Source organism: Epinephelus fuscoguttatus, linkage group LG21 (genome assembly GCF_011397635.1).
Source record: "Epinephelus fuscoguttatus linkage group LG21, E.fuscoguttatus.final_Chr_v1".
NCBI lineage: Eukaryota > Metazoa > Chordata > Actinopteri > Perciformes > Serranidae > Epinephelus > Epinephelus fuscoguttatus.
The window spans coordinates 28,865,369-28,890,742 of NC_064772.1; the positions used below are offsets into that span (position 1 = coordinate 28,865,369).

Sequence of the window (25,374 nt, forward strand, 5' to 3'; positions counted from 1 at the left end):
CTGGTTGATTAACTTTTGGGGCTGCATTAACAAGCTGCGAGAATACAAAGGCGTTGCCAGACAATCACATGCTCCCACAGCGACGCTTAATAGCTGATCTGTGAACAGTTGTTTTTTCACGTGCCGCCTTTATGTTCCTCTGTTTGCTGCTTGACTAAGATTCAGCAGCCACGAGGGGTGGGCAGACGCTGCTCCGCATACTGAAGGCAAAAAAATCGAAAGTAAAGACAAACTGTTGCGTGAACGGCAGTGAGTGAGCGCTCTATCCTTGAAAGTCAGAAGAAGACAGTAGATGAAGTCATTCTGAGTTTTAAAGTCCTTAAAAGTGAAGCAGCTACCTCTCGGCGGACTGTGCAAAGTTGCAACAGACATCTTAAAAAGGACGAGAAATAGTGGAGCTGGAAGAGGACAATCATACTCTCAAAGTCAAATCGGAAGAAAAAGGAAGCTCAGGGGGTTTTATGAGGTTTTTGTTGTCGTTGTAAACATGGCATAGCGACGTATTCAGTATCTTTCAGCGTGATTATTTCCACGGTAAAAGTGGACCCTCTTTCTTGTCAGCGGTATGCAATTTATAGTTAACAACAATCGTGCCTACAAAGCAGATATATTGGTTGACCCCAGAACAGAGGAGAGGACACCACTGAAGGTTTTTTTTCCTTCTTTGACATTTTCTTCCATCGCAGCGCTGTTTGTCCCATTTTCTGGAGAACATGTTGTAGCTCAGTTTGACTAATTATTTGAATTTCAAAAACAGCACCCTTGCATATTAAGGTAAAAAGCGCTTATGCAACAATGTCATCACGTCTGGTTATCACAACACCGAAAACAAAGGAAAGACCTCTTCAGTTGGAAACAAACAGGCCTTTGTGCTACAGGCAAACTTGGGCATAAACCTGTCTGTCTTTTTCTTTCTCACACACATACACACACACATTCATCCATGTCCCAAGGGGCCAAGAACACTTCTGTGTTCACTTCAAGCAGACCTTGCCTGTCTATTTGCAATTCTCTCCTTCCCACTTCAAAGAACCGTATCAGTGAAATGTTACTGTTGCCTTGGAAGAGTTTGTTGGCTGCAATTATAAGTGATTTTTTTTTTCACTTTGAAATTCATGTTTTCATCAAAGACCAAAGCTGTTTGAAAAGTGCAACAAAATGGGCAACTTAATTTCATTCATTCATTGGGGCTCATCTGTAACTTATAGTACAACGTACAACAGCAGTGTTTATTTTACTGTTAAGCCCAACTGCTCATTCTGATTTTGAGTCTTACTCTTCCATTATTTATGCTAGATGTGTTCAGGGGCAGAGAACAGCACATGCAGTATAGTATCGTCAGTGTTATGGGAGCTTTCAATACTGGTTTTAAATATTTAACTTGAGCCCTTCTAAGATTCACCATGTATGGATTTTCTACTTCGTACCACAGGTTACTTTATCATCATGTAGTAAGGCAAGTACATAAGCAGACACTATATTGAAAACTCGATGGTGCATTCAAGGACACTCCAGCTCTTGCGATTTAGCTGACGCTGCATTTTGAATGCAAGAAACAAGCAGACTTGCATTATTCTTTTGAAATCTCTGTTTATTGTTTGTTCTCTGGATTTCTGACATCGCCGTTCATGATTGCAATTGTTTTTGGCAGCTCACTCCCGAATCCTGGAAGTCAGAGCACCCTTAATTCATAAGGGAAAAGTCCCTGCTTGAACTGCATTAGCATGAAAGGAAAGTAACCTAAAAGTGCTTTAGTGTCGTGGATGACTTATTTCAATGAAAATTCTTCCTGCAAGTTGATTTTTGGAAGACCAGTTGAAAAAGTTCATTCAATTCAGTTTTATTTATAAAGCCCAATATCACACATTACAAATAGGCTTTCCATGTAGGCGCATGGAAGGGCAGGGAGGGTTGCTCTCTCTGCCTCAGGCTTTCCTCATTTGCACATGGAAGGGCAGACAGGTGGGCTCTCTCTGCCTTATGCTTTCCACGTAGGCACGTGGAAAGGCAGAGGGGCCCCAGGACAGAGCCATATCGCCAAATATGATACTGCAAATGGAAATAAAGTTTCCTTTGATGAAAATGTTCCTGACTGAACTTAAGTTTTGTCTGAATTTAACGTAAGAAATATTGATAGTAAAATAATATTTAGAAAATGTTTGTTAATTAGCATGGTGTCGACCAGTGCCAGTCCTTAAAAATCAAAACATGTCACATAACACTTCTCAAGTGCATCATGCTTTATACACCTCACTGAACGTGGTGCTCCACAGAACAAGTCATATGACTTATAGATCACTCTAGATACTAAATATACCAAGATGCATTTTATGAAATACATACATATTATGAGGAATATAAATGACTTTAATTACAAGACATACAATATAGCAACCCTGTGTTCAGAATATTCTTCAGCAAATATGATCTGTAAAAAATGTTTTTCATGTCTTATGTCTTATTTAGATCCAACATTCGTCCCGAGAACGCCACTAACAACTTCCATGACTTTAATATGCACACCTTTGAAAGGATCACCTCCTGCAACTCTTGCCACATGCTGCTAAGGTAAGAGGCTCATTATTATTCACAAGTACACACACACACACACACACACACTGGAAGCAGCACAAAACCCTCTTCAAGGCTATCGTCAAACATAAAGACTGAGGACGAGACGCGAACCCCTTTCCCTTCAAACAACTGTCTGGACTCCTTTGAAAGACCTCCACTCCTCCTGTTCCTCTCCAGTGTACCCTAACAATCTATTCGTCACTTTCCTTTTACCCCTCTCCTCCACTGCACATGTGCCTTAGTTACACAAAGTTTCTTTTGAATTTGCTGAATGGTATCGGCACCCAGAGGACTGCGACTCGTGGTCTTTCTTGCAGCGGGGACGACTGAGTGGTTTCACCTACCGAGGACGGTAAAGAAAAATGTCTGTCACACTTGAGCACTTCTTCAAGGCGATGGATGGGGAAAGGGGACAAGATAATTGCACTGTGAATATACAGAGCCTGGTACTGAATTCACTCACATTTTTAGGGGATAAGATACAAGAGAAACAAGAATAATGCAGGGAAGAAGCATCTGAGGTGCAGTGTATAATTATTTTCTACAAATTACTATTTTCTTGATTTTTTTCTTTCAATAGTGATTGGTCCTTTGGACTATTTCATTATAACTATTGTGCTGGAGCTCTTTGTGCACAGTGCTTGTAGAAGAACATTGGATTGACTTTAAAAGGCACACAAGAAATTTTACCTTTTATCTAACAGGCTTCAAATATCAAACGACTTCATGAATCATGAGTCTAATGAGTCAAGTGTTACTCTGTGATTTCAAGATGTGCATGAGATTATTTTATAAAACCTACCGCATGAATCTGACATTTCGTGTATGCTATACGTGTAGTCACAGGACTTGTCATGTTTTATGATGATATATATAAGGGCACAGGCCTGTCTGAGGTATTGCATCATTAATCAGATGATACATACAGTAACTTGTCTCGTAGAAGTTTTATTTTGAATGGAAAATCTTGGACAAACCTTACATTTCCTTTCATGTGATTTCATAAGAATTGCAAAGGTTTCATACGTCCTAATGGTTTAAACTCACTGCTCTGACTTCTACCCCCAATGCAACACGCACCCTGTAGTTCTGAACTGCACACAAAGTGATAGTGTACCTGCACGTGAACTCCATGCTGGTTATTTCAAAGAGGTTAAACAGACTATTAGCTGGAGAGCAGAGCAGAGCAGCCTTTACTTTCATGTCATTTTAATTAGGGCCTCTGAGATGGTTATGTAAATGAAAACTGCCCGCTGTTGCTGCCTCAGTCTCTGCGTGTGTGCTCACCTCATTTACACCAAAATTTCAGTGTGTTCGTCTCAGTATTCATTAGATATGAGCTGATGCAGTTTATTGGTCTTGGAATAGTTTAAAATGAAACATTTGAAATAACTTCTGCCTCACACACCTGTTGTGGCTTTGGTAGGCAGTACTGAATCCCGGCTGGTGTCTTAGTGCTGCTGGTGGAACAGCCTGGATCTGTATTCAGCCCAGGAACTCAAAGACCTCGAGGATTCACTAATCCATACTTGAACCAAGAAATCACAGCGATGGTGTTTCCAGAATCATCATAGGAACATACGAGTGACTTGTCCACTATCTTAGTTAAGCATATTAGCATGCTAACATTGGCTAATAAGCACTAAACACAAAGTAGAGCTGAGGCTGTTGCTGGTATTCGGTCAACTAATGATTTGGGGAAAACTGCCATTTTTGATTTGATGTTGGTGCTAGACGAAATTTTAAGCGGTCACCAGAGCCATTAAAATTAGGGAATTTGTACTTGATAATTTTCAGGTATTGACCAAATTAATCAAGTACCACGTAATATCAAACGATACCTGCTTTCCTTTTTGCACCGAGGGTCTGATCCCGAACCATCACTCCCCGCTGGATAAGCAAATTTTCTGTTGTTTTTCTCCGTAGTCTCACAGCTAACTAACCATTAACTAACCATTTTCCACCAAGGTAGTTTGTTAGCCGATGCCGAACCAAGAACCAGCTCTGCATGTTTCTGCAGCAAAAGAGACGGCTCTCAGCCAGACAAAAACTGGTTCTGCAGTGACACCGACACATGGCTGGTTCAGAAACCACAAAAATGAAGCAGTGAGGTCGGTTCATAGGGAACAAATATACATTTTGTTCGCCCCTGGTGGCTGGCTGCGGTATAGGTCATAAATCCCGCCTCCTCCATGTTAGCAGATGGGACATGAGCTCAACTAAAACAACAAAGTACACGTCGAAAGAATTTTTCTTAAAGATGTTTTCTGTCATTTAAGGTATTTCTTATCACATTGATGTTTGTTCAAGTGTTTAGTTGTAATTTGTTATGATAATTGATGCTATAAAAAGTGGGGGTTTGACGTCATGATTGACAGCAGTTTGTGCCAATCAGTGTGCTCCGGATCGATGGTGCTGCTCACAATTGGTTGGAAAAGTAAAAGGAACTCAGACTCTGGCTCCAGATGACGTCACCATTGCAAGATGGCAGCTGCCCTATCTGAGATATCTGTGACTGCCATTTTGAAAACCCAGAACTCCATTATAGATGTAAAAAAACAAACAAGTGGTCCATGGAAACAAAAACTGTGTCTTTGCACTTCCACAGAAATTCAAACTTGAGGGAGCATTGAGCACAAAACCAGCTCTCGTGTAAAGTTACAGTGCATTCGGTGGATGGCACTGGTATTACTAGAAAACCAGAGGCATATACGGTGACTTGAATCTACTGTGAACCAGTACCAGCACCCACCCACAACCAGAACCAGAAGCTTAGCTTAGCATAAGGGCTTAGGCTTTCCATTTAGGCACATGGAAGGGCAGAGAAATTTGCTGTCTCTGCCGCAGGCTTTCCTCATTTGCATGTGGAAGGGCAGAAAGATGTCCTTTCTCTGCCTTAAGGCTTTCATGGTAGGCGCATGGAAGAGTCTTTCTGCATAGGCGCAAGGAAAGACAGAGAGGCCCCAGAACAGAGCCATACCGCCAAAGATAATCCTGCGATGTAAATAAAGTTTTCTTGGACTGAAGTGTTCCTGACTGAACTAGGCTTGAGTTGGGGGAAAGGGGGTAATAGTGACACAAGAGGAAATCAGGGGATCACCAAAGTCATTAGGATTCACCATCTTGGAATCATGAATGTCTGTACAAATTTCATGGCAATCCATTCAGTAGCGAAGTGGTAGAGATATATCAGTCTAGACCAACATTGGCATCCATAGAGCGATGCTGCTGGGGTGGCTTATAACGCAGGAGAAATAAACTTTTGGGCCATGTCAGAAAATGTGGCAGCTGTTTTTCCGTAACATTAAATCTTTTGACAGCAGCTTGGATCTGGACATTTGTATTAGCAGTACAGTAATTTCTCTCTCTTTTGCAGTAACATATTGTTGCTACTGTGTGTAACCATCAAACAATCCATGTGATTTTTCCTGTTTGTGTTTGCAGGGGCATCTTCAACCAGGGCTATCTGTGCTCCAAGTGTGGTTTAGGTGCCCATAAAGAATGCCTGGGCCGCTTTGGCTGCTGTGGAAAAACAGGTAACTAACTACTGCTTTACTCACGCAAATAAAACCAAAGTCTCTCACTTTATTGCACAACCTCGTACCCGTCACGTCTAGTCTGCAATTATTCTGCAGTTAACAATTTGTCACTGAACAAAATGATTCCAAGGGACACATTAAATTTAATCGTAAGAACACAACTGCACTCTTACAGCGTAGCAGTATGAACATGATGACAGATGATACACATAAAACCTGATGTATGAGTGTCTCATGTGACTAATTATGGGTATGAGGGAGATGTGTTGCACTGTGACTTAAAGAAGAAGCTACACAGTGACATTTTGGGAAGTATTGCACCAAGTTAAATTATAGGAATTAGGGCGTTTGCTCTCAGTAAATAAGAACTTTTTAAGTGCCCTTATTTCTACAAACCAAGGTCATCCAAGTGTTCGATCAGTATTGCAGAAATTCAGTCAAAAGCTCCCCCGCTTCCCTGGGTGGTTTTGACACTTCACAGCACCTTAAAGGCAATGTCAGTGTGTATCATCGCACCGATCCCCAAAGCTTAATAGTAGTTTTACTGAGGAGTTTTATGAAACTCCTGACTTTTTTATTATGCCCCTGTTGTGTATCTGTCACTCAGCTCCCTGTGCAGGAGCACTGACAGCTCTGAAAGAGATGGTGGGAAAACTTCAGACATGTGGAATGAAAAGAAGGCCTTCAGAAACCAGCTTAGCATGTCCTCAGTGTGTGTGTGTGTGTGTGTGTGTGTATGTGTGTGAGAGAGAGAGAGAGAGATGGAGAGAAGGAGCATGAAGAGGTGAAAAACTAAATTCACACTTTTCTGTTTGTTTGTGGAACTTCTTTTAGGTCTTGAAAGTGCACGCTCGTGTTCTCAAGGCACTAAAACTCTGCAACTCTTGTTTTCAAAATCAAGCGAGCATGCAAGTTTATACTGTTACAGCCTGTAACACCGCGTGTCACAATTGCGTGTGTCTGCCTGTATGCCCCGTGGCAAGCTGCCAGCCCCTGTTGGACCTGGCATCTGTCATGGCGCTAGCAGGTCGCAGAGGCACGCCAAGCCCACCTGGGTGTTGTGTGTACCTGAGTAGATTTGGGCGACACCTGCGGGGGGAGAGCTGGTGAAGCCTGGGATGTCTGTTTAAATTCCCCCTCTCATTACTCCACACGGTCTCCACCCTCTTGCTGGTGCAGGAATATGTGCAGGGGGTGAGGATGAATACTTAAGTAACATACCGAACAAAAAGTATTTTAAGAAGTCTTAAAGTAGAAGTCAGAAAGAAAGGACAGTTTAATTTGTTGGTTGCACCGCTACATTGAACTTTATTCACTCAGAAAGCCTGCGTAATGTCTGCATGTACAGATGTTGTCAAGGTGCAAGCAGGGCTGCACACACACAATCACAGCACCACAGTATAGGGTTATATACGTGTGTGTGTGTGTGTGTGTGTGTGTGTGTGTGTGTGTGTGTGTGTGTGAAAGATAAGCCACTGTTTACCTGAATTTGTCTCTGTTATCAGCTGCTTCGCCAGGTGTTTGCGTAACAGGTCAAAGTTCACTGGAGGAACAACAGGCCTGCTGAGAGAAGTGTGTGTGCATAGGCAGTGTAGGTACATATTTGTGGCTCTCTGCCAGTAAGTGTGTGTGTGTGAGTGTGAAGGTATGTGTGTGCTCTGTTTGTACAGGTACAGGAGTACTTGTGTGTGTGCGTGCAAAGGTGTGTGTTTGTGTGTGTCTGGGAGGTGTAACCCGTCCCTCAGGGAGCCAATGAAAGAAACTAGTGGAGCAAAAACCTTAGGTTTGCCCCCCTCCCTCCTCCCTGCCTCTCCACCCCCCGCCTCGTTACCTCCTCTATCCCGGCTGTCAGGTAGTGGCAGCGCAGCAAAACAAAGCGAACCACGGTCAGACACGAGCGTCCGCCTTCTCCACTAATGAGGGAGTGTTGCCTTGTACCGACGAGTGTGTGCAAGTGTTTGCGTGCACCCGCTAACCCATCATTCACTATGCCTGTTCTCAAACTTCTTTCAGATCCCGGCTCCGTCAGAACTCAGGTGAGCTGCCGCTGTGCGTGTGTGTGTCCGTGTTGATGTGTATACTGTCTGTCTGCGTGTGCCGTTCGCCTCCTCTCCAAAGCTTTGCTGCACTTTGAAGGCTGCTCTCTCCTGCAGCTATTTGCCAAGGAGACTCCAATTGACTTTACTTGCTGCAGCTTTTCCTGACGCCAGGAACGAGAATGTTTTTTGCAGATTTACCCCGAGTTGTCTCTGCTGCTTCTGTGTGCTTCACTGCTACAGAGCTCAAAAGTAAAACCAAGCAGGGCATTAGAGTGGGCTTACAGCAATTATGCCAATAACAGAGGCTAAAACTGCTTTTTCCAGGTGAGATTGCAACAAGAACAGCCAAATCTCATCAGCAAAGAAACACAAAAGTGGTGTGAAATTGACAAGAGTCCCGACTCCTCTGGGTTTATTCTGTGTCAGGTGCTGTACAGTAACTAATGAAGTGTTTCTTTGTGCAGAAAAAGTGCCAAACACAGATTCAAAATGCGAGACCCAAACTTTTAAAACAGCAGAAACTTTTCGACCAACTGCTCTGATGCAGTGCACGCGAAAATATGCATGAATACAGCGTGTTGTGTTGTTGTCTTAGTAGTAGTTCTATTTTGGGTGGAAATACTGTAGAGCAGTGACACAAAATCAAACATTATTATCTGCAGAAAAATATCTGTATTTACACATGACTGCTCTCTGCATCTTTAAAATATATCTGCTGCAGTGGGACACAGTAGTTTGCCTGTGGCGTTGGTGCATGCAATATGGGTTTTAATATGTTATGTATTGTCGTTCCTCTGGGGCCTGCTGCATGTGGCCTGTATAGGGGAGATAGCAGGCTGGGTTAAAATATTAATTCTGTGTGTGCAGCAGTAGAGGGGTGTATTCATAGCATTAGGCTGTGTGTCCAAACATATAGAAGTAGAAGGGGATTCACTTTCAGCATGGCAGTGATTTCTATGTGCAAGTGATGGGGATAAGATTGAAACGTTCATGTCTAAATGTGCATGTGTTTGATACAGCCATGAGCAGTGTGTAACTTTCTCTGTGTTTTTTTTTTCCAGGGCAAAGATCGAGATCCAGGTGAGAAATTCGCAGCACAGCACCACACCAGACATCCTCCCACCTCGCACTCAGCCTCCTTGTCGTTATTTTTTCTTGCTGGCAGTGCTCATGTGCCTAGAAACTGCTGCTCTGAAGACAAATCACCAAATTTTGGGATGTAATTCCGGCCACTATGCAGCATGCTGCAGCTGGTATCAGCTCTGACAACGCCACTATTTCCCTGAGAAAAAAGCCCAACTATCTGTTTAGCTTTATGTCATAATTTTGATGATCATACTTAAAGATATTTCACCTTTTATTGCTGCACTGACACCTATTTTCACCACTGTTTAATCTGATCATTACTTTCCTATTAATTGTTAAATCTAAAGAAGTTCACAATCCTACAGGTGACTTCTTTGCATTGCTCATTTTGTCTGAACAACAGTGCAAGACAAAAATATATTTGATTCATAATGATAAAAACAAAAAAAAGCACTTTGTTTCCTGCTTCTCACACTTTGAAACACAACTTTTACATCACAGCTTCAGCAGGAAGTACATGAACAAGATCAGCCGGGAAACTTTCCCTCTGTCAGGTTGATTGTCAGGATTGGCAGAAGGTTTGCGTGTGTTGCTACTGGCAGGGCGTCAAAATTGTTTTTCTTGGAATCATAGGCGATCTGGCACAGTCAGAGAGGAAGGCGTACCTGGTAGCTAACTGATTACATCATTGCAGCTGAGACTCGATCTCTGACCTCCTCAGTTGCAACATGAATTGGCAAGTTTGGCTTGTATGCTTTGATCGGACCAAAGTGAAAGTCGACACTCAGTCTCGTCTTGACTCTTGAATATCCGAAACCTCTCTTGCTGCTTTCTTGCTAGCAGCTTAGCCGGCTAACTGACTAATGGCTGCAGTTGCATTTACACTTGTGTTAAATGTGGTCACAATGTGTCCCTGACCACTGAACGTGGTTGACTGATGGGATCACAACCCACACTGTCCTTAATGTGCATTTACACCTGTACTTTCATGTAGTCAAGCACTATCCCATTGCAATTCGATCACCCGAACACATGTTGCAGGGTGTAAAGGGTGCCTGTGACCACTCACATTAACAGTCTAAGTTAATTAAAACCAAAATCAGAATGCATAAAAACAGCAGATTACTGGCTGCGTACAGTAAATGCAGTGAACATAGCCGGTGCATTTCTGCCTCCGTCCCTCTGTGGCTCTCTGTTTCTCAATCTCTCCCCAATAGAATATGAATAACATGCAGCATCCTTTGAACTGTGTGTGTTTGCTTGCGTGTGCTTACACCACACCGAGGGCCTTTAATCTCTCATAAACCTGGCTTCAACACTCATTTTTCCACCCCTCCATCCATTATGCTGCAGAAAATCATTTCTGACTGAAGACGCATTAAAATCAATAGGCATTTGATTGCCCCAGCCTTTGGCGTTTCATAATATTTCAACGCTGCTCTCTTTGTCTGTTTTCAAAGGTGCGCTAACACTTGGCTTGTCCTTGTGTGGATAGGAATGCAATTCATGCCCCCGAGACTCAATTCTCCATGGCCCTGTGTCTTTAGAAGTCCTATTCAGGCGAGCTAGCACATGTCAGGCTGCCAGCCTCAGTGCTACACACTGGAACAGACCCTGACAGAGAAGCAAGCCAGATATAGATGTATTAGCTTTCAATACAATGTTGTTGACGTCTCTATTATTTGCCGTAAGCTTTACCCTTTTCTTCATGCTCTCACTTGGAATTTCTTTTTCTTGTATTGTATTCCTGCACAACGCTATCGCCTCACAATGCAGAGAGAGAGATATGCACATTTCATTTGGCACATGAGATATGAACTTGGGATTTGTTTGGCATGGGTGGGTGTTTTAATTCAATTTCAGTGATTTCTTGGGGAATAATGGGATCAAAGCCGGCCATTGTGCAAAATCAAATAGCGCTGACTGAGGTCATTCCGACAAACAAAGTCGGCCTGATTAAAATGCCCTCCTTTAAGTGTCAGTGCGAAGCCTTACTGCTCGGTGATATATTACCTGTGGAGCAATGTGCTTTAATTAGTCTTTGCGCTGGTAATTGCAGCAGGTGAGGTGAAGGCATGCGTACAGTGAGTCTGACTGTGGAGGGAGATGGTGACAGTGTCTCCAAAGACAGCACCGTTACCTAACACAGCATACTAACAAACAAAAGAATGATTTTCCTTTAAGCTAACCACGACTAACTTTCATCAGATCTCAGTGATGGATAAAAAATGCCCACTTTTATTGATAAGTCCTTATAAACCCCCCCAGGAGGCCTGAATACATCGTGCAGCAGTGAACAGCCTCCACACTGAAACTCTTGAAAGCTTATCTTTTATCTCGGAGCCAGATAACCGTCCGAGCACCAGAGTGCACTGTTGCTTATCTGTAATATGATAATGGGTCCAAATGATTTGCAAGGGCAGTACACTGGTTGACAAGGGGTGTGTTTGTGCGTGTGTGTGTGTGTGTGTGTGTGTGTGTGTACACATTTATACTCCCTCTCATTACCACCTATAATGGGGCCATGAATAGTTTAGTGGAGCAAAGATGCACTTTTAGAATGGCAAACATGCCCTTTTTAGGCCGGAGGTCACACGGTACAAGCATGCATATGTACACACACGTAGACAGGCTCTTATGGAGCCAGATACTCACTGGTGTAGGTGTTGTTTCAACATGTTGGGGGGGACTTTTGGAAGTAAAACACTTAATTTTTCTGTAATGTGGTGATTTTTGTCGGAGAAATTCACATATTTTAAATAGTGAGGGGGACACATACAGTACCCTGCGTCCCTCCAGATATCTACGCCTTTGCAGACAGAAAAAGTCTGAGATTTTATTTTGGTCTTCGTCTCCTCATATAGCTTCTCCAGTTTATTTTTACAAACAAGTCTATTAGTTAAATCATCACCGTACATCATGTGTTCACGCTGATTACAATGTGAATTAATGGGCTTTTAATTAAACTCGACTGACTTTATCCTAAACAGAAGGAAAAAAGTTAAAATGTGAAATATAAAGTGGACAATTAAGATAAAAAAAGCAACAATTATTGCTTCTTCTTCTCACCTTTAGAACATTTAATTAAATTCTACATATAATAACATAAAGAAATAAAAACTAAGGAAATATTGTTTTGGCAGATTTCCTTGAAGCCCTGTTTGCAGACAGTATGCAGGAACTAACTGTATCCCTCTTTCAGGTCTGCCCAAGATGCTGGTAATCAGGAACTACTTTGGCGTGCCGAGCCCCACGTCTGGTCCGGCGCTCAGCATCCAGACGGGTGACATCATCGAATTAATCGGCGCCGACCTACACAGCCCCTGGTGGCAGGTCAGAGGTCACACTATCTCTTAATCGCATATTTCACGACACTAAAAAATGGACGTACTGTATTTAAATCTCTCATTTCCTCCACTGTCAGAACATCTAACCCTCACACTGACCTCATATTCTGTGATAAGGTTTGAATGATGTATCGGTTAGTCAGTGATGCCGTTTCTTTTACAGGTCAGATCTGGTGTAGTCGGCATGGGCCAATTTTTATTAAATGGGTTTTGCAGTACTGTCCAGTGTTTCAGCTTCCTCATCAATTAAAGACATGTTCATGTAGACAGTTTATACCTGGGTCATTCCTGTGATGCAGCAACATATAACGCAAAAACATGCAAATCCATCTTTGTTTTACTGAAAAGTTAGAAGAAAAGTAACACATTTAACTTTCAGAACAACATTTTGGGCGATCTCAGGGTGAAGCAGTTTGAGCAGAGTCCTGCTTTGGTTCATGCAGGTACAAAACAGATGATTCGTGGGTGGAATTTTGTCCTAATTTCATTTTCTGGGTTTGGTTCTGGGTTAAACAAAGAATAAGTGGGACGGATTGTGGGTGTTGGATGATAAATATATTAAAATAAAATGATAATAAATTTTACCAATAATTTAATTTAACTTTTTAATTCTCTAACTGCTGACTTTGTGTGTCAGCTCTGTCTTCTGTGCCACCTGGAATATGAGGGCCGCTTCAATCAGGTGCATTACTAACGTTAACTGTGGAGATGTGCTGCTCAATATATTGAGAATAAGCAAAAAAACATTAATTTGAGTTGTATTTCCTGAATCATCATTGTTTTAAAATATATTCACTTATTTTCACATGTGTGAAATGTCCCAAATTGACCACTCTAAACATGATGCCTTACTCAATTATTTGAACAGCGCATGGTTATTATCGGATTTGCAGTTTAAAGTCAGGCAGGTGATCTTGTGTCGCCATGTCAGGTCCTGTTGCGGAACTAATCAGTCATATTGGTGGATGGCAGGTAGTGTTACTGCATGTCGCAGTGCCAGTGCAAAAGGGGCTCCTGGAAAAACCGATCTATGTGTCATACAGATCTTAGCTGTGTAAGTAATCCAGATTTAGCTAGCTATTAACTCTCGACACATAAACAAAAACTTTCAAATATCAAAAATATTTTTACTTTTTTTTTTTTTTTTTTTTTAACTTTATTCATTCTTCATTCTTTATTCGCATGCCCATTAGCTTCCCAAAAGCGGTTGCTAGCCTTCCTGGGGTCCACTCACACAGCTGACCAACTTTCTGTTTAATCTTCCCTAACAGAGAGGAACTTTAAGAGTGTGACAAACTGATTAACATCGTGAAATATGGGTGAAAAAAACATAAGTGAAATTTTATGCTCCCCTATTTCACTCCATTTTACTCAATGTCATTTCCTAAAAAGAATATTTCCAATGGAATTGTAGTCTTTTTTTCCATTTATTTACTTTTTTTTTTATATATATATTATCTATTTATTTATTTGAAGGACGTCAGGAAATTACTAACTCAGGGTGTAAAATAAATTCAGGGGCACAGTAAATTTTAAAATTGGCATCTGGAAAAACAAAAACTATAGTTCCTCTTAAAATTTAAATAAAATTGCAGCGAGTTTAACATGGCTTCTGATTTAAGAATATCATATTATTATTTAATGGTCTTCTTTTATTCATAATATTCATTCTTTTTTAACTGAACTTCTTTTGGTATCTGTGCTCAATTTTATCATGTCTGTGTCCCCAGTGCAAAGTGAACAACCTCTAGAAAAACTATGAGCCTAAATCTAGAATTTAAGCCATTTGTTGGAAATATTAAAAGAAATTATGAGGCCATAGTTCATGGGAGCAGAAGTTTTGCTTCACAACCCATCTGTGAGTGTGCCCAGTCCAAACAGCATCCCAGTGGTGTATGTGGCTAAATGTAGCGCAGGTAATTTGGACAGTTTTTGCGAACAAGCTGCGAGTGAAAATGAAATTCTTATTAACGTGTGTACGCCCACAGACAATTACACACATGGCAGAGCTCTTCTTATAAGGAAGTAAAACTCCCACACACTGGAAATGTTTGTTAGTTTCATGTAAGCACTTACTTTGGTGTGACATCACATGTGATTCAAACCTCACTGGAGGAGCAAAGATAAGGAGTGTTCTGCAAATTTGATGCATTGTTGTGTGGTGGTGACTGACTGTGTGTGTTTCAGAGGCTGAATCAAAGTCATCATAATAATTTAATAGGATTTTGCCTGAGGCCTGAAAAGGGCATTGTATCGACATGAACTGCTGTACTGCTGTATTATAATCAGACATGTAATGAGGAAACCAACAAATCTACTTAATACAAAACAGATAAAATAGATAAAGAATTCAATTAACCTTGTGTAAAAGCTTAACTGGAGGCAGCCACAGCCCCACAGTCAGCAAACATTCAATATCCATCACCTTTGTAGCCAGCGGACCATAATCATTTCTGTTCTGGGGATGCGTGAAAAAATAGAATCGATCACTGTAATTTCATTTCATTCACCAGCAACCATCTGTTTACTCTGTCAATGTTACCAGCTATAATCATTATCACGCTGTTAGCGAGGAAGCAGCAGAAAGGCAAGGCTTTTCCAACAAGGCTGATAAAACGTGCCGAGGTAGCAGGGATGTGACAGGCGACCACCACAAAACCACCAAAATAGGCTTAGCTGCTAGTGTGCTATTTATGCCTCTGTGATTAAGGCTGTCTAAAAAAACACCCCTCAATCCCTCATTGACTATTCGCTGTCGTATAACACTTCTCAAAGTGCAAAACATATGGAAGGTCTCAAATTCCCCAGTTCACCTGTAGAATCCAAAAGAGTGTCAAAATCCTGTTGTCACATTAAATCAAAAGAGTCAACAGGCAGCATTTGTAAAACCCATTAATGCTGCAGCTGCTGGTCTACAAACTATACACTAAGTATAAGCAAATACTACATACAAATCTCCTTCCATATTTGAAAAAAGGTTCATCAATGTCTTTGAAGTTCAGTTGGCTACATATGACGTCCAGATTCAAAAATATTAATCCCCATCACTCCCGCTTGGACTATAGAGTTTACATTGGAATGATGTAATTTAATAAAATAGCATTTCGTGGCTCTACAGTTTCAAAAATGCAAATAAAATGTCTCAAAAAATTACAATTAAAACATTAATAATTGGGACAAACTGGCCACAAGGATGACTGGCAGCATCCTCCCAGGTGTGGGAACCTCCAATAAACCAGTAGCAGATGATCGCAGTGTTCTTGGAGGCAAATAGTTAATGAGGGAGTTCGCAATGTAGCTCAGTTCCAGCCCATGTAGGGCTTTGTATGCAAGGAGGAGGAGCTTAAAATCAATTTTAAATGTAAGGAAGTCAGTGCAGAGCAGTTCAGACTGGCCTGATGCGTTCTCTCCTCTTGGTTCTGGTTAATAGTCGAGTTGCAGAGTTTTGAATGAATACTTCTGGTTGACAGTGAGCTTTGCATGTGTGGGACTATTGTACTATAATCAGACATGTTATGATGGCCCCAACGAATCTCATACAGTAGTACTTAATACAAGACAGGTAAAATAGATAAAGAATTCAGTTAAACCTGTTCACTGCAAAACTGCACTTGTACAAGACAGGAGACAAAACAAATACAATAATTTTACATAATGATTATTAACACATCTAACAAAGGGATTTCTTTGCATTACTTTAGAATTTGGACATAAAATGGCAGAAGAAATTCCATTCTCCACCGATGCAGTGCCACTGGAACATCTCATAAGTTTCTGCTTTACGCAGACGACACTCCGATTTACCTCCGCTCTGACCCCGATAACTTCAGTGGAATTTTCTCTCTTATAAACTGTCTCAAGGACATTCAACATGCTTCTATTTGGAACTGATTTCTCCAACACTCAAATTACAGACACAGTGGGTTCATTCTTCCATCTTTTTACTCCGCAGTGTAGCAACCTTGGTGTGTTATTTAACAGCGACCTCACTTGAGCTGTCACATCAAATCCATCATACAGTCATGCTCTTTTCAGTTTAGGAACATTTCTAAAATGCAGCCATTTCGAGACACCAAAAACCTTGAAACAGTCATTCATGCTTTTATTTGAGAGATTACTGCAACTTCCTTTTCTCCGTCTGCAGCCAAATGTCTCTGTCTGCTCTACAATTAAGCCAAATTGCAACCACCAGGATTTTAACAGGCACCAGAAAATGACAACACACAACACGTATCCTGTCAGCTTTACACAGGCTGCTTTGTAGTTTTTGAGTTGGATTTCAAAACTATACTGATAACCCTTAAAGCCCGGAGCAGTTTGGTTCGGAGTTATATTTCTTACCTTTTAGCTTGTCATGTGCTGTTACGACAAAGAAAAGACAAAGGTAACTGAGTGTTAGCCATCGGGGTGCCCAGACTTTGGGACAGCCTTCCAGAGGAGAGTAGGATGGCTGAGTCTGTCCCTTCATTTAAGACTGTTCTTAAAACACACTTTAATAGTCCTGTGATCCTTTCATCTTACCTTCCCACACCATTATTTTATTGTTTTAATTTTGATTGTTGTGTTTTATTATTAAGTTTAATGTCCTGTTGCTTGATTTACATTGTTTATTGATTGTAATATGGGCGGCACAGTGGAGCAGTGGTGGTGCAGCATTGTTGCCTTACAGCATGAGGGTTCCTGATTCAAACCCAGGGTGGGGGAGCCCTCCTGTCAGTGTGGGTTTTCTTTGGGTACGCCAGCTTCCTCCTACAGTCTAAGACATGCAGGTTAATTGGTGACCTCCTGTCTATTTATGTAAGCTGAAACCATTTCCCTCAGTGGAAACAAAGCTTTTATTCACTTTAATTTCACAGATAAAAAACAATAAATTGCAAAGACAATAAAGCCTCCACAAAAATAGCTTTTTAAGTCTTGTTTGTGATTTATCCTGGCTTCATATGAGCAGAGGAAATCCCCGCTCGTTGATAGGCTATTATATTTGTTTGGAAAACTACTTAATATAAGACAGATGTTTTTTCGGTGAACCCTGTCGCAATGGAGCTGAATTTTGTTTGTTGTTTTAACCCTGTGAAGTGTCGTGTAAACCTTGTTTTGGAATGGTGTTATATTAATGAAGTGTATTATTATTATTATTATTATTATTATCATTATTATTAAGAGAAATGGACCAAAATGGAGCAACAGCCAAACTTCTCTGAATGAGACAAACACTGCATGCATGCTGCTGCTTCTTCCTGTGTATTTACTCTCTAATTTGCATATGCACAATAACAAATACTTTTTTGAGCCTCAATTTCTTTTCAGCTATGGAATCCATGACTGGATTATTGTCCCGTACCAATCAAATATTTTGTCAGCGCACAGAATAAAAACAGCATCATTAACCCACAGTGCCTGAGTCAGACAGAGGAAGATAACTGCACTACGGCCGCCCTATTTATGCGGGCGCAGTGTTGTTAAATCAAGGCACTGAGCTTAAAGAGTCATCACCATGGGAGGAATAAGGAACTCGTCCTCTTTCCTTCTTCCTGCCAGCCATTATTTCAACAATAGTTAACTGGGGCTGTAAATTTACACTGCTCTGTGTTGCAAGCTAATTGTTTCTGAATTATGGAGACAGAGCCAGCCAGATGTACATAACGCAATTATCTCTCTGTGGTTTCAGGGCAAAATCCTGACGACGAAGGAAGTTGGCTTCTTTCCAAGCGACGCTGTGAAGCCGTGCCCATGTGTAAGCAGCATTTCCTTCTCGTCCTTCGCTACATTAGGGCCTCTTGTAGCAGCTTGTGTTTGGCTGCATGTATTTACTAGCAGTCCGGTGATGTGAGGCTGGTTGGGGATTTGGGAGGGGAGGGAAGCTGTTTTACCTGGCAGGGAAAGAAAAACAGCCCATGGTTTTTTATGTTCTGAGCACAAGGAACTTGTGTTGTCTTAAGAGATAAAACTGGTTTACTGCCCAATACACTTTATCAATAAGATGCAATGAAGAAAACGATGTCTCATACGTAAGGAACAAGCATACTTTATATTGTGCAAACTAAACTGGAAAGCCAAGAGGGAGAAATAATGGTGTGTATCGTCTTCACTGACTTAACTGTGTATCAATTGGTTGTTTTGTTCTCCCTTTAATAAATCTTCCACCACTGGATTGTCATATTGCATTTGATAAAATGAAACTCACACTGTGTCCAGCTGCTTCAGGTATATGAGCCGTCCTGTAGATAACAAAACTATTATCGCCATGTCTACAGTTTTGTAAAGATAAGAAGAGCATTAAGCTGTTTTACTGGGGCTGTACTGTGTAAAAGCACCTGTGTTGGAGATGGGAAAACATCAGCTTGAAAACAGCACTGAGGAACTGGTGCCAAGTACTTTACTGTGGTGTTGTATTTACGTTGGATGAGTGCAAGCTTCATGAAAACAACAACAACAAATGTTGACTTTTGCTCTTTGCTCCAGGTCCCGAAGCCTGTCGATTACTCCTCTCAAGCCTGGTAGGTACACAGAACAGCTTCATCAGTCTGGATGTGTTGCAGAAAGAAGTAGTCCAGTCAGTCTGTGGTTTGAATCAGGGAAAACTGCAATAGTAATCATTCAAGGTTTTTTGTGATCTCGAGGGATGTCCAAATAACAAAATAAAAGTATCCTATTATACACTTAGTGGATCCAAGTAAATTCAGGGCTTGAAATTTGTGTCAAAGCATCACACAGAGAAGTGCATATCTGTTTGTGAACATGATATTTTCATGTAATTCATGTCTAAACATTAGTTTTTTAGGATGTTCTTTCACAGATAACCATCAGATATGACCTCTCTTGAATGTATATGTGCAATTAGGGCGAACTTTTCCCCCAACATGGCCTTTTTTTGAATCCAGACAGTCTGTAAAATTAGGTTATAAAGCATGTTATCGTCTTCATAACTCTTAACCTTGCAACTAATGATGATGTCAGAGAAATTATACAGTCTAATTTACACCCAGTTTAGGTGCAGATACGCCCATAGGGACAGTGTGGCACAAACTGTAAGTGGAAATTTTGGCAAATACAGGTATAATACATCAGAAGAAGTGTTTCATTGAAAATGCTTCCAAATACTTAGGAAAAAAAATGAAATATGGTGTATAGGCAGGCAAAGACCCTCCAATATTAACATAATCCCACCCAGACTGTAAAATGTTGATTTGCTTTTGACCTTTAAAAACATTGTGCCACAAAATCCACGAAGGTATACTTTTAATCTATGATGCAGGAGGGTGAAAACTATGAATCATTGCTATTGCAATTTCTTCTAGGTTTGGCCCATTTTGAGTTAGATTGACTGGACCAAAGGTTAAAGTCTTTACTCACGCTGAAGAGCATCACAGAGTTTTATAGGATAGAGCAAAACACAGCTAATGCAGATGTTAATAATGTATGGAACATTGGATCACACTAAAAAGTACAGCTACAGCTGATGACATATTATTAATTTATTTCAGTTTTACACACATTTTTTGACTAACCTTTTTTATTGTACAATGTTCAAACAAAGAGAGGTATACAATTAGACAAAAGCAAAAGAACAAATTGGGATATTATGCGACAAGCAATAAAGAAATTAAAGAACAATATTATAGCTTTACAGATTTCTATTGTTTTCATTGCATTACTATTCTTCAATTCATGCAATGTTTCAATATAATGTACTTTTTTCAACTTTAACTTTTTGTTGTATGCAGCATCTTTTAGTCCATTTGCATTTGTGAATGTAGTATTTTCCATACAAAATAATGAGGCTTAAAATAAATCAGTCTTTTACAATCATTATTAGCATAAAAAGCGCCTCTTTTTTCTAAATTAATAATTGGACCAGTCAGCTAATTTTATACATAAGCATACACAACTTTAACGGCTACCACACAGACTGTAAAGGACAACATTGATTGACATTGATTGCTGTTTTGTTGCAGGTTTGCAGGGCCCATGGAGAGGCTTCAGGCGGAGGCAGAACTCATCAACAGGGTCAACAGCACCTACCTGGTCCGCCACCGCAGTAGAGAGTACACAGAGTACGCCATCAGTATAAAGTAAGTCTGACATTCCTATCAAGTCATTCAAGAACCTCATAATACAGAGAGTGCCCGTGTCACCACCTCTGATTGCTGCTAGACTCTTGGATTTAATTGATTTAAATAAATGAAAATGGGTCTTTTACAATGACAGACAAATTGTGCTCATAACAGGAGTGTCCTTTAAATGTAATACTGTATTTAATGATGATGTAAGTGGTGACAACAGAAGTAAACATCTTAATTAAGCTTTTTATTGAGTGATGCAGCCATTAGCAATTGTCAGATCTTATTGTTTCTCTATGACATGACAGTTTTTCTGTCTGTCTGTGGCTGCTCTGTCTGCTGGATTCATCAGATGCCTTTAGCCAAACCACAGTATTGACCAGACAACCCCCGGCTGCACAACACAATTTGACGGACCGATTCATAGTCCCTTTGCAAGACGATGTGGTTCACCACAGTGATGTGTGTGAAACTGATCAAACCAGATGCTAATCATGGAGCAGGGTCTCATTTAAACTACATGTGGCTGTATTCATTATGGTTTGACCTCAGAATCAACCATGTTAATCTTGGTAATGACCCCACCAGTGTTTGTAACTATGCATAGGATAAATGGCATCAGTGTAAACACACACTGTGAGGAGAACACTTTCTTCCACGAGGAGCGAGCATGCTTCTCTGTGAGCAATGGAAACATTCATTTAAATTCATTCAACTTTTTTCAGCATCCTTGTTTTCTGTGGAATGAACTGCTCTGAGAGCCTTCAAGTTCCTTCTTAATTGCTTGTGTTCACAGACGCGGTGGTCTGAACAGAGCAGAGAACGACTGCGAGTGTGTGTTCAAGGTTATTAAAACCTCCCTGTTAAGGAGAGAAGCAGAATAGAGAGAGAAGCCTTCGTCGTGGAACTGCATTTGAAAAGCATTCTTCGAAAATAGAAATGCCCTCTCCTTCATTCTTTTGTTTCTCCGAGTTGAGCTGCCAGAGCATTTTTGATGATTGTGTCCAAATAGCCGAGAGACCCCAGTTCTGTCTGAATTAAGCTGCGGCATTGTAATTTACTGCATTGTTCTAAAGTAAAGGCAGCCTCCTGGGTAGTTCTGAGTATATCTGCCTCTCTAAAGCTAACAAAGCCGTACATTTTCTACATTTGTAAACCTCAAAATAAGATTTTGAAAGTCTAAATATTTTCCTGAATTACAGCTACAGACCCAGTTTTGTGTTTATTTGAACACAGAGAACTATTTTGAGACTAACAACTTATGTTTTTTTTTTTAGCTTTAATGTGTTGCATTTCAAATTCTTCTTTTGGTGTTGTGTTCAAAGACGTGTTTAATGTTTTAGGGAACGATAAAAGCAAAATACTCCCGCTGTGAGCACCTGTAATGCTCACTAATCAACACGTTTGTGTCATAAAGTGTAAAAATGTGATTAATTTGAACTGTTCAAAAGCCGAAGTGAAAAACTGAGGAGCTGACAAACCAGATACAACTTTACTTTACTCAGCTCCAGTCATTCTCATTTAATTCTGAAAAAAAAAGGAATGAAAATTCAAAAATGAAAGCGTATTTTTCAAAATATCAGACTATTCCATTAACATAAAAAACCCCGACTCCTAGCATTAGCATTAAGGTTTTAAAAGTTCATTATGCCTCTGCGCCAGCGACAACTGTGGCCAGAGGCATTATGTTTTCAGGTTCTCCATCCGTCCATCTAATTCTTGTGAACAAGATATCTTGAGACATTTTGAGGGAATTTGTTAAAATTTGGCACAAACGTCCACATGGATTCAACACTGAACTAGGTCAAGGTCCTGAACTTGTGTCCGTCTAATTCTCGTAAATGTGATACGTCAAGAACGCTTTGACGGAATTAGTTTTGGCGCAAACGTCCTCTTGGACTGAACAATGAGCTGATTAGAATTTGGTCATCAAGAGTCAAGGTCACTGTGAACTTGTATCTTTCTAATTCTTAGAGCACAATATCTGAGGAACACTTTGAGGGACTTAGTTCAAATTTGGTGCAAACATCCACTTAGACGCAACAATGAACTGATCAGAGTTGGTAAAAGGTCAAGGTCAAGAGATCTCACGTCTGTCTCATTCTCGTGACCGCAATATCGTAAGAAGGCTTTTAGGGAGTTTCTACAAATTTGATTTTAGAAAAAAAAGTTTCAGCCTTTGGATCTTCTTCATGATTGTTGATCTTGAAGAAGATCCAAAGGCTGAAACATCATCAAAATAAAAGAAATGCCTAGGGAGCCAGAGTGTGCGACGCTTGTTTTCTACAATCAGTTCTACTGCTCGTGATGAGCACCTCGTTTAATTCTTGGTGTACGTTGCTGTGATATTTTAAATTTCAACAAATTTGGCACAAGCCTCCACATGGACTCACTGATGAACTGATTAGAATTAGATGGTCAAAGGTCAAGGTCACGGTTAGGCTGTGTTTGTCTCATTCTCCTGCGTGGAATATCTCAAAAAGGCCTTGACGGAATTTCCTCAAATTTGACACAAACATCCAATTAGCCTTAATGATGAACTGATTAGACTTCGGTGGTCAAAGGTCAAGGTCACTGTGACCTCACAAAACATGTTTTTGGCCATTACTTGTTACTTACTTTTGGTTAGCATTGTCACTTCACAGCAAGAGGGTTCCTAGTTCAAACCAGGGCTGGGGGGGCCTTCTGTGTGGAGTCGGCATGTTCTCCCCATGTCAGCTTGAGTTTTCTCTGGGTACTCCGGCTTCCTCCCACAGTCCAAAGACATGCAGTTGTGGTGACTTTAAATTGGCTGTTGGGTGTTGGGTTGTCTGTCAGCCCTGTGATAGTCTGGTGACCTGTCCAGGGTGTACCCCACCTCTCGCCCAAATGAATGAATGAATGAAAGAACTGATATCCTTGGCTATGTATAAGAGGTACCACTTGTTGGAACTTGCCCATCGTCCTTTGCTGTAACTCAAGAATTCATACGCTAATCATGACAAAATTCTAGCTTTAGTTTTTTAAATTTAGACATCCAGCTCTGTAAGACCTGACCCAGGACCAGAGTCAGGCTGGGTGCCCAAATTATATACATTTTAAATGGGTGGAATTGGGCCTCGGGAGGGGAAGTTCAATTTGGGTCTGTTTAGGTCGATCTCAATTTGGAATTAGGTCCAAGTATCCTCAGGTCCCTTAATGAATCAGGTCCCTTTCTCCTGTTCATATAGTTTATGCACAAACCTTTGAGTATGTTTTCAACAAGCTCAAGCAGTTGATATGGAAAATTTTAGAATTTGGAAATGGGGACCAAGCAGATTGATGCAGTTGGCCCTTTATCAGTTGAATAATCACAGACATCTAAGGTTTCTGTTCACCCTGGCCACAGCTTTTACCCCTTTCAGCCTCAGAGCCCCATCAGCCACCCTGTTAATGCCAGCACAAGTATGTGGGTGAGGGAGCTCTTACACACATGGGCACCTTCTCTCCTGACCACCCATCATTCACGTGTCACAAACCTTCGGGACCCCATGCATTACAGCGACTGCTGTGCTTTCCACAGGGGCCAGGGGCCGGCCACCGATCGATGGCTGTGATCAGGGAGGGAAATTACACTCATAACTTATTCAATGGCCCACAGGTACAACAACGACGTGAAGCACATAAAGATCCTGACCAAGGAGGGCTGCTTCTACATCGCAGAGAACAAGAAGTTCAGGAGCATATTAGTGAGTCTTTTCAGCCTCTTTTATTTTTTCTAATTCCACCACTGCAATTCATAAATAAATCATCACGTTCGCTAATGAAGTGTCAGAACCTGAATTTTATTTTAGCAGTGTGCACAAAAATAGCCATGATTAGAGACGTGTTTATACTGGCCCGAGGGCTTCAGCATTATAGATAAGTCCAGCGCATATTGGAAAAGCTTCACCAGATTTCTCTCATGCCAGACCTGTGTTTCTCTGTAGCTAAGATTTGAATAACATGTTTTTGAGTGTGATATCTAGAAAACAGGATTTTGTTGACATATATAATTTCACTGCATTTTATAGAAAAATAAAGTTTTGTCCACTGTGGTCCGCTTTCATCACATATTGTAATGCATCACATGCTATTATTTCACACTGACAGCAGATTAAAAGCAACAGGTACTCTGCTCGACTCTTCATGATTTGACAGATATGTAAATGATACAGATGTTTCTGTCATAAGAGCTGAAAAACAACAAAAAGATGAGACATTTCTCTGCTTTCATAAACTGAATTTCAAGAGACATGACATGCAGTAAACACAAATGCAAATGACTGCTTTGGTTTGTGTACTTATTTTCATGTATGTGTGTGTGTGTGTGTGTGCGTGCGTGCAGGAGCTGATCGAGTACTACAAACACCACTCATTGAGGGAAGGTTTTAGGAGTCTTGACACCACGCTGAAGTTTCCTTACCGGGAACCAGAGAACGCTGCTATGCACCGCCTCAACCGGCCGGGTGGCAACAGTGAGTCGACCTACACAGTCACTAACATTAAAAACCATCCACTGCTAAACAACTGATGCAACAACTGAACAATGTTTAAAAGACACGTCTCTCTAAAAAAACAAAAACTGCTAATGTAGCCGATCTGCTACCCCTGTGAGCTCCCCAGCACACAACAACAAAATCAGTCCTCAACATGTGCCTGTGACTGCCAGGCTCCTCCAGCACATGTCTTCCAGTCCATTCAGTTTTAAACCAAAAACTCAGGCAGTGTC

At 40.9% G+C, this 25,374-nt stretch overlaps 1 protein-coding gene across 2 annotated transcripts in view; it reads left to right on the forward strand.

Moving 5' to 3' along the window:
* Nucleotides 1-25,374, forward strand: part of LOC125881864 (guanine nucleotide exchange factor VAV3) — a 135,677-nt gene that overhangs the window by 91,718 nt on the left and 18,585 nt on the right. For both annotated transcript variants that reach the window (XM_049565263.1, XM_049565264.1), the window contains exons 16-25: nt 2,467-2,568; nt 6,019-6,110; nt 8,127-8,149; nt 9,214-9,232; nt 12,441-12,571; nt 18,254-18,319; nt 19,048-19,082; nt 20,541-20,657; nt 24,265-24,352; nt 24,991-25,120. In XM_049565263.1, the coding sequence (XP_049421220.1) occupies nt 2,467-2,568; nt 6,019-6,110; nt 8,127-8,149; nt 9,214-9,232; nt 12,441-12,571; nt 18,254-18,319; nt 19,048-19,082; nt 20,541-20,657; nt 24,265-24,352; nt 24,991-25,120 (803 nt within the window). The remainder of the gene's footprint in view (nt 1-2,466; nt 2,569-6,018; nt 6,111-8,126; nt 8,150-9,213; nt 9,233-12,440; nt 12,572-18,253; nt 18,320-19,047; nt 19,083-20,540; nt 20,658-24,264; nt 24,353-24,990; nt 25,121-25,374) is intronic.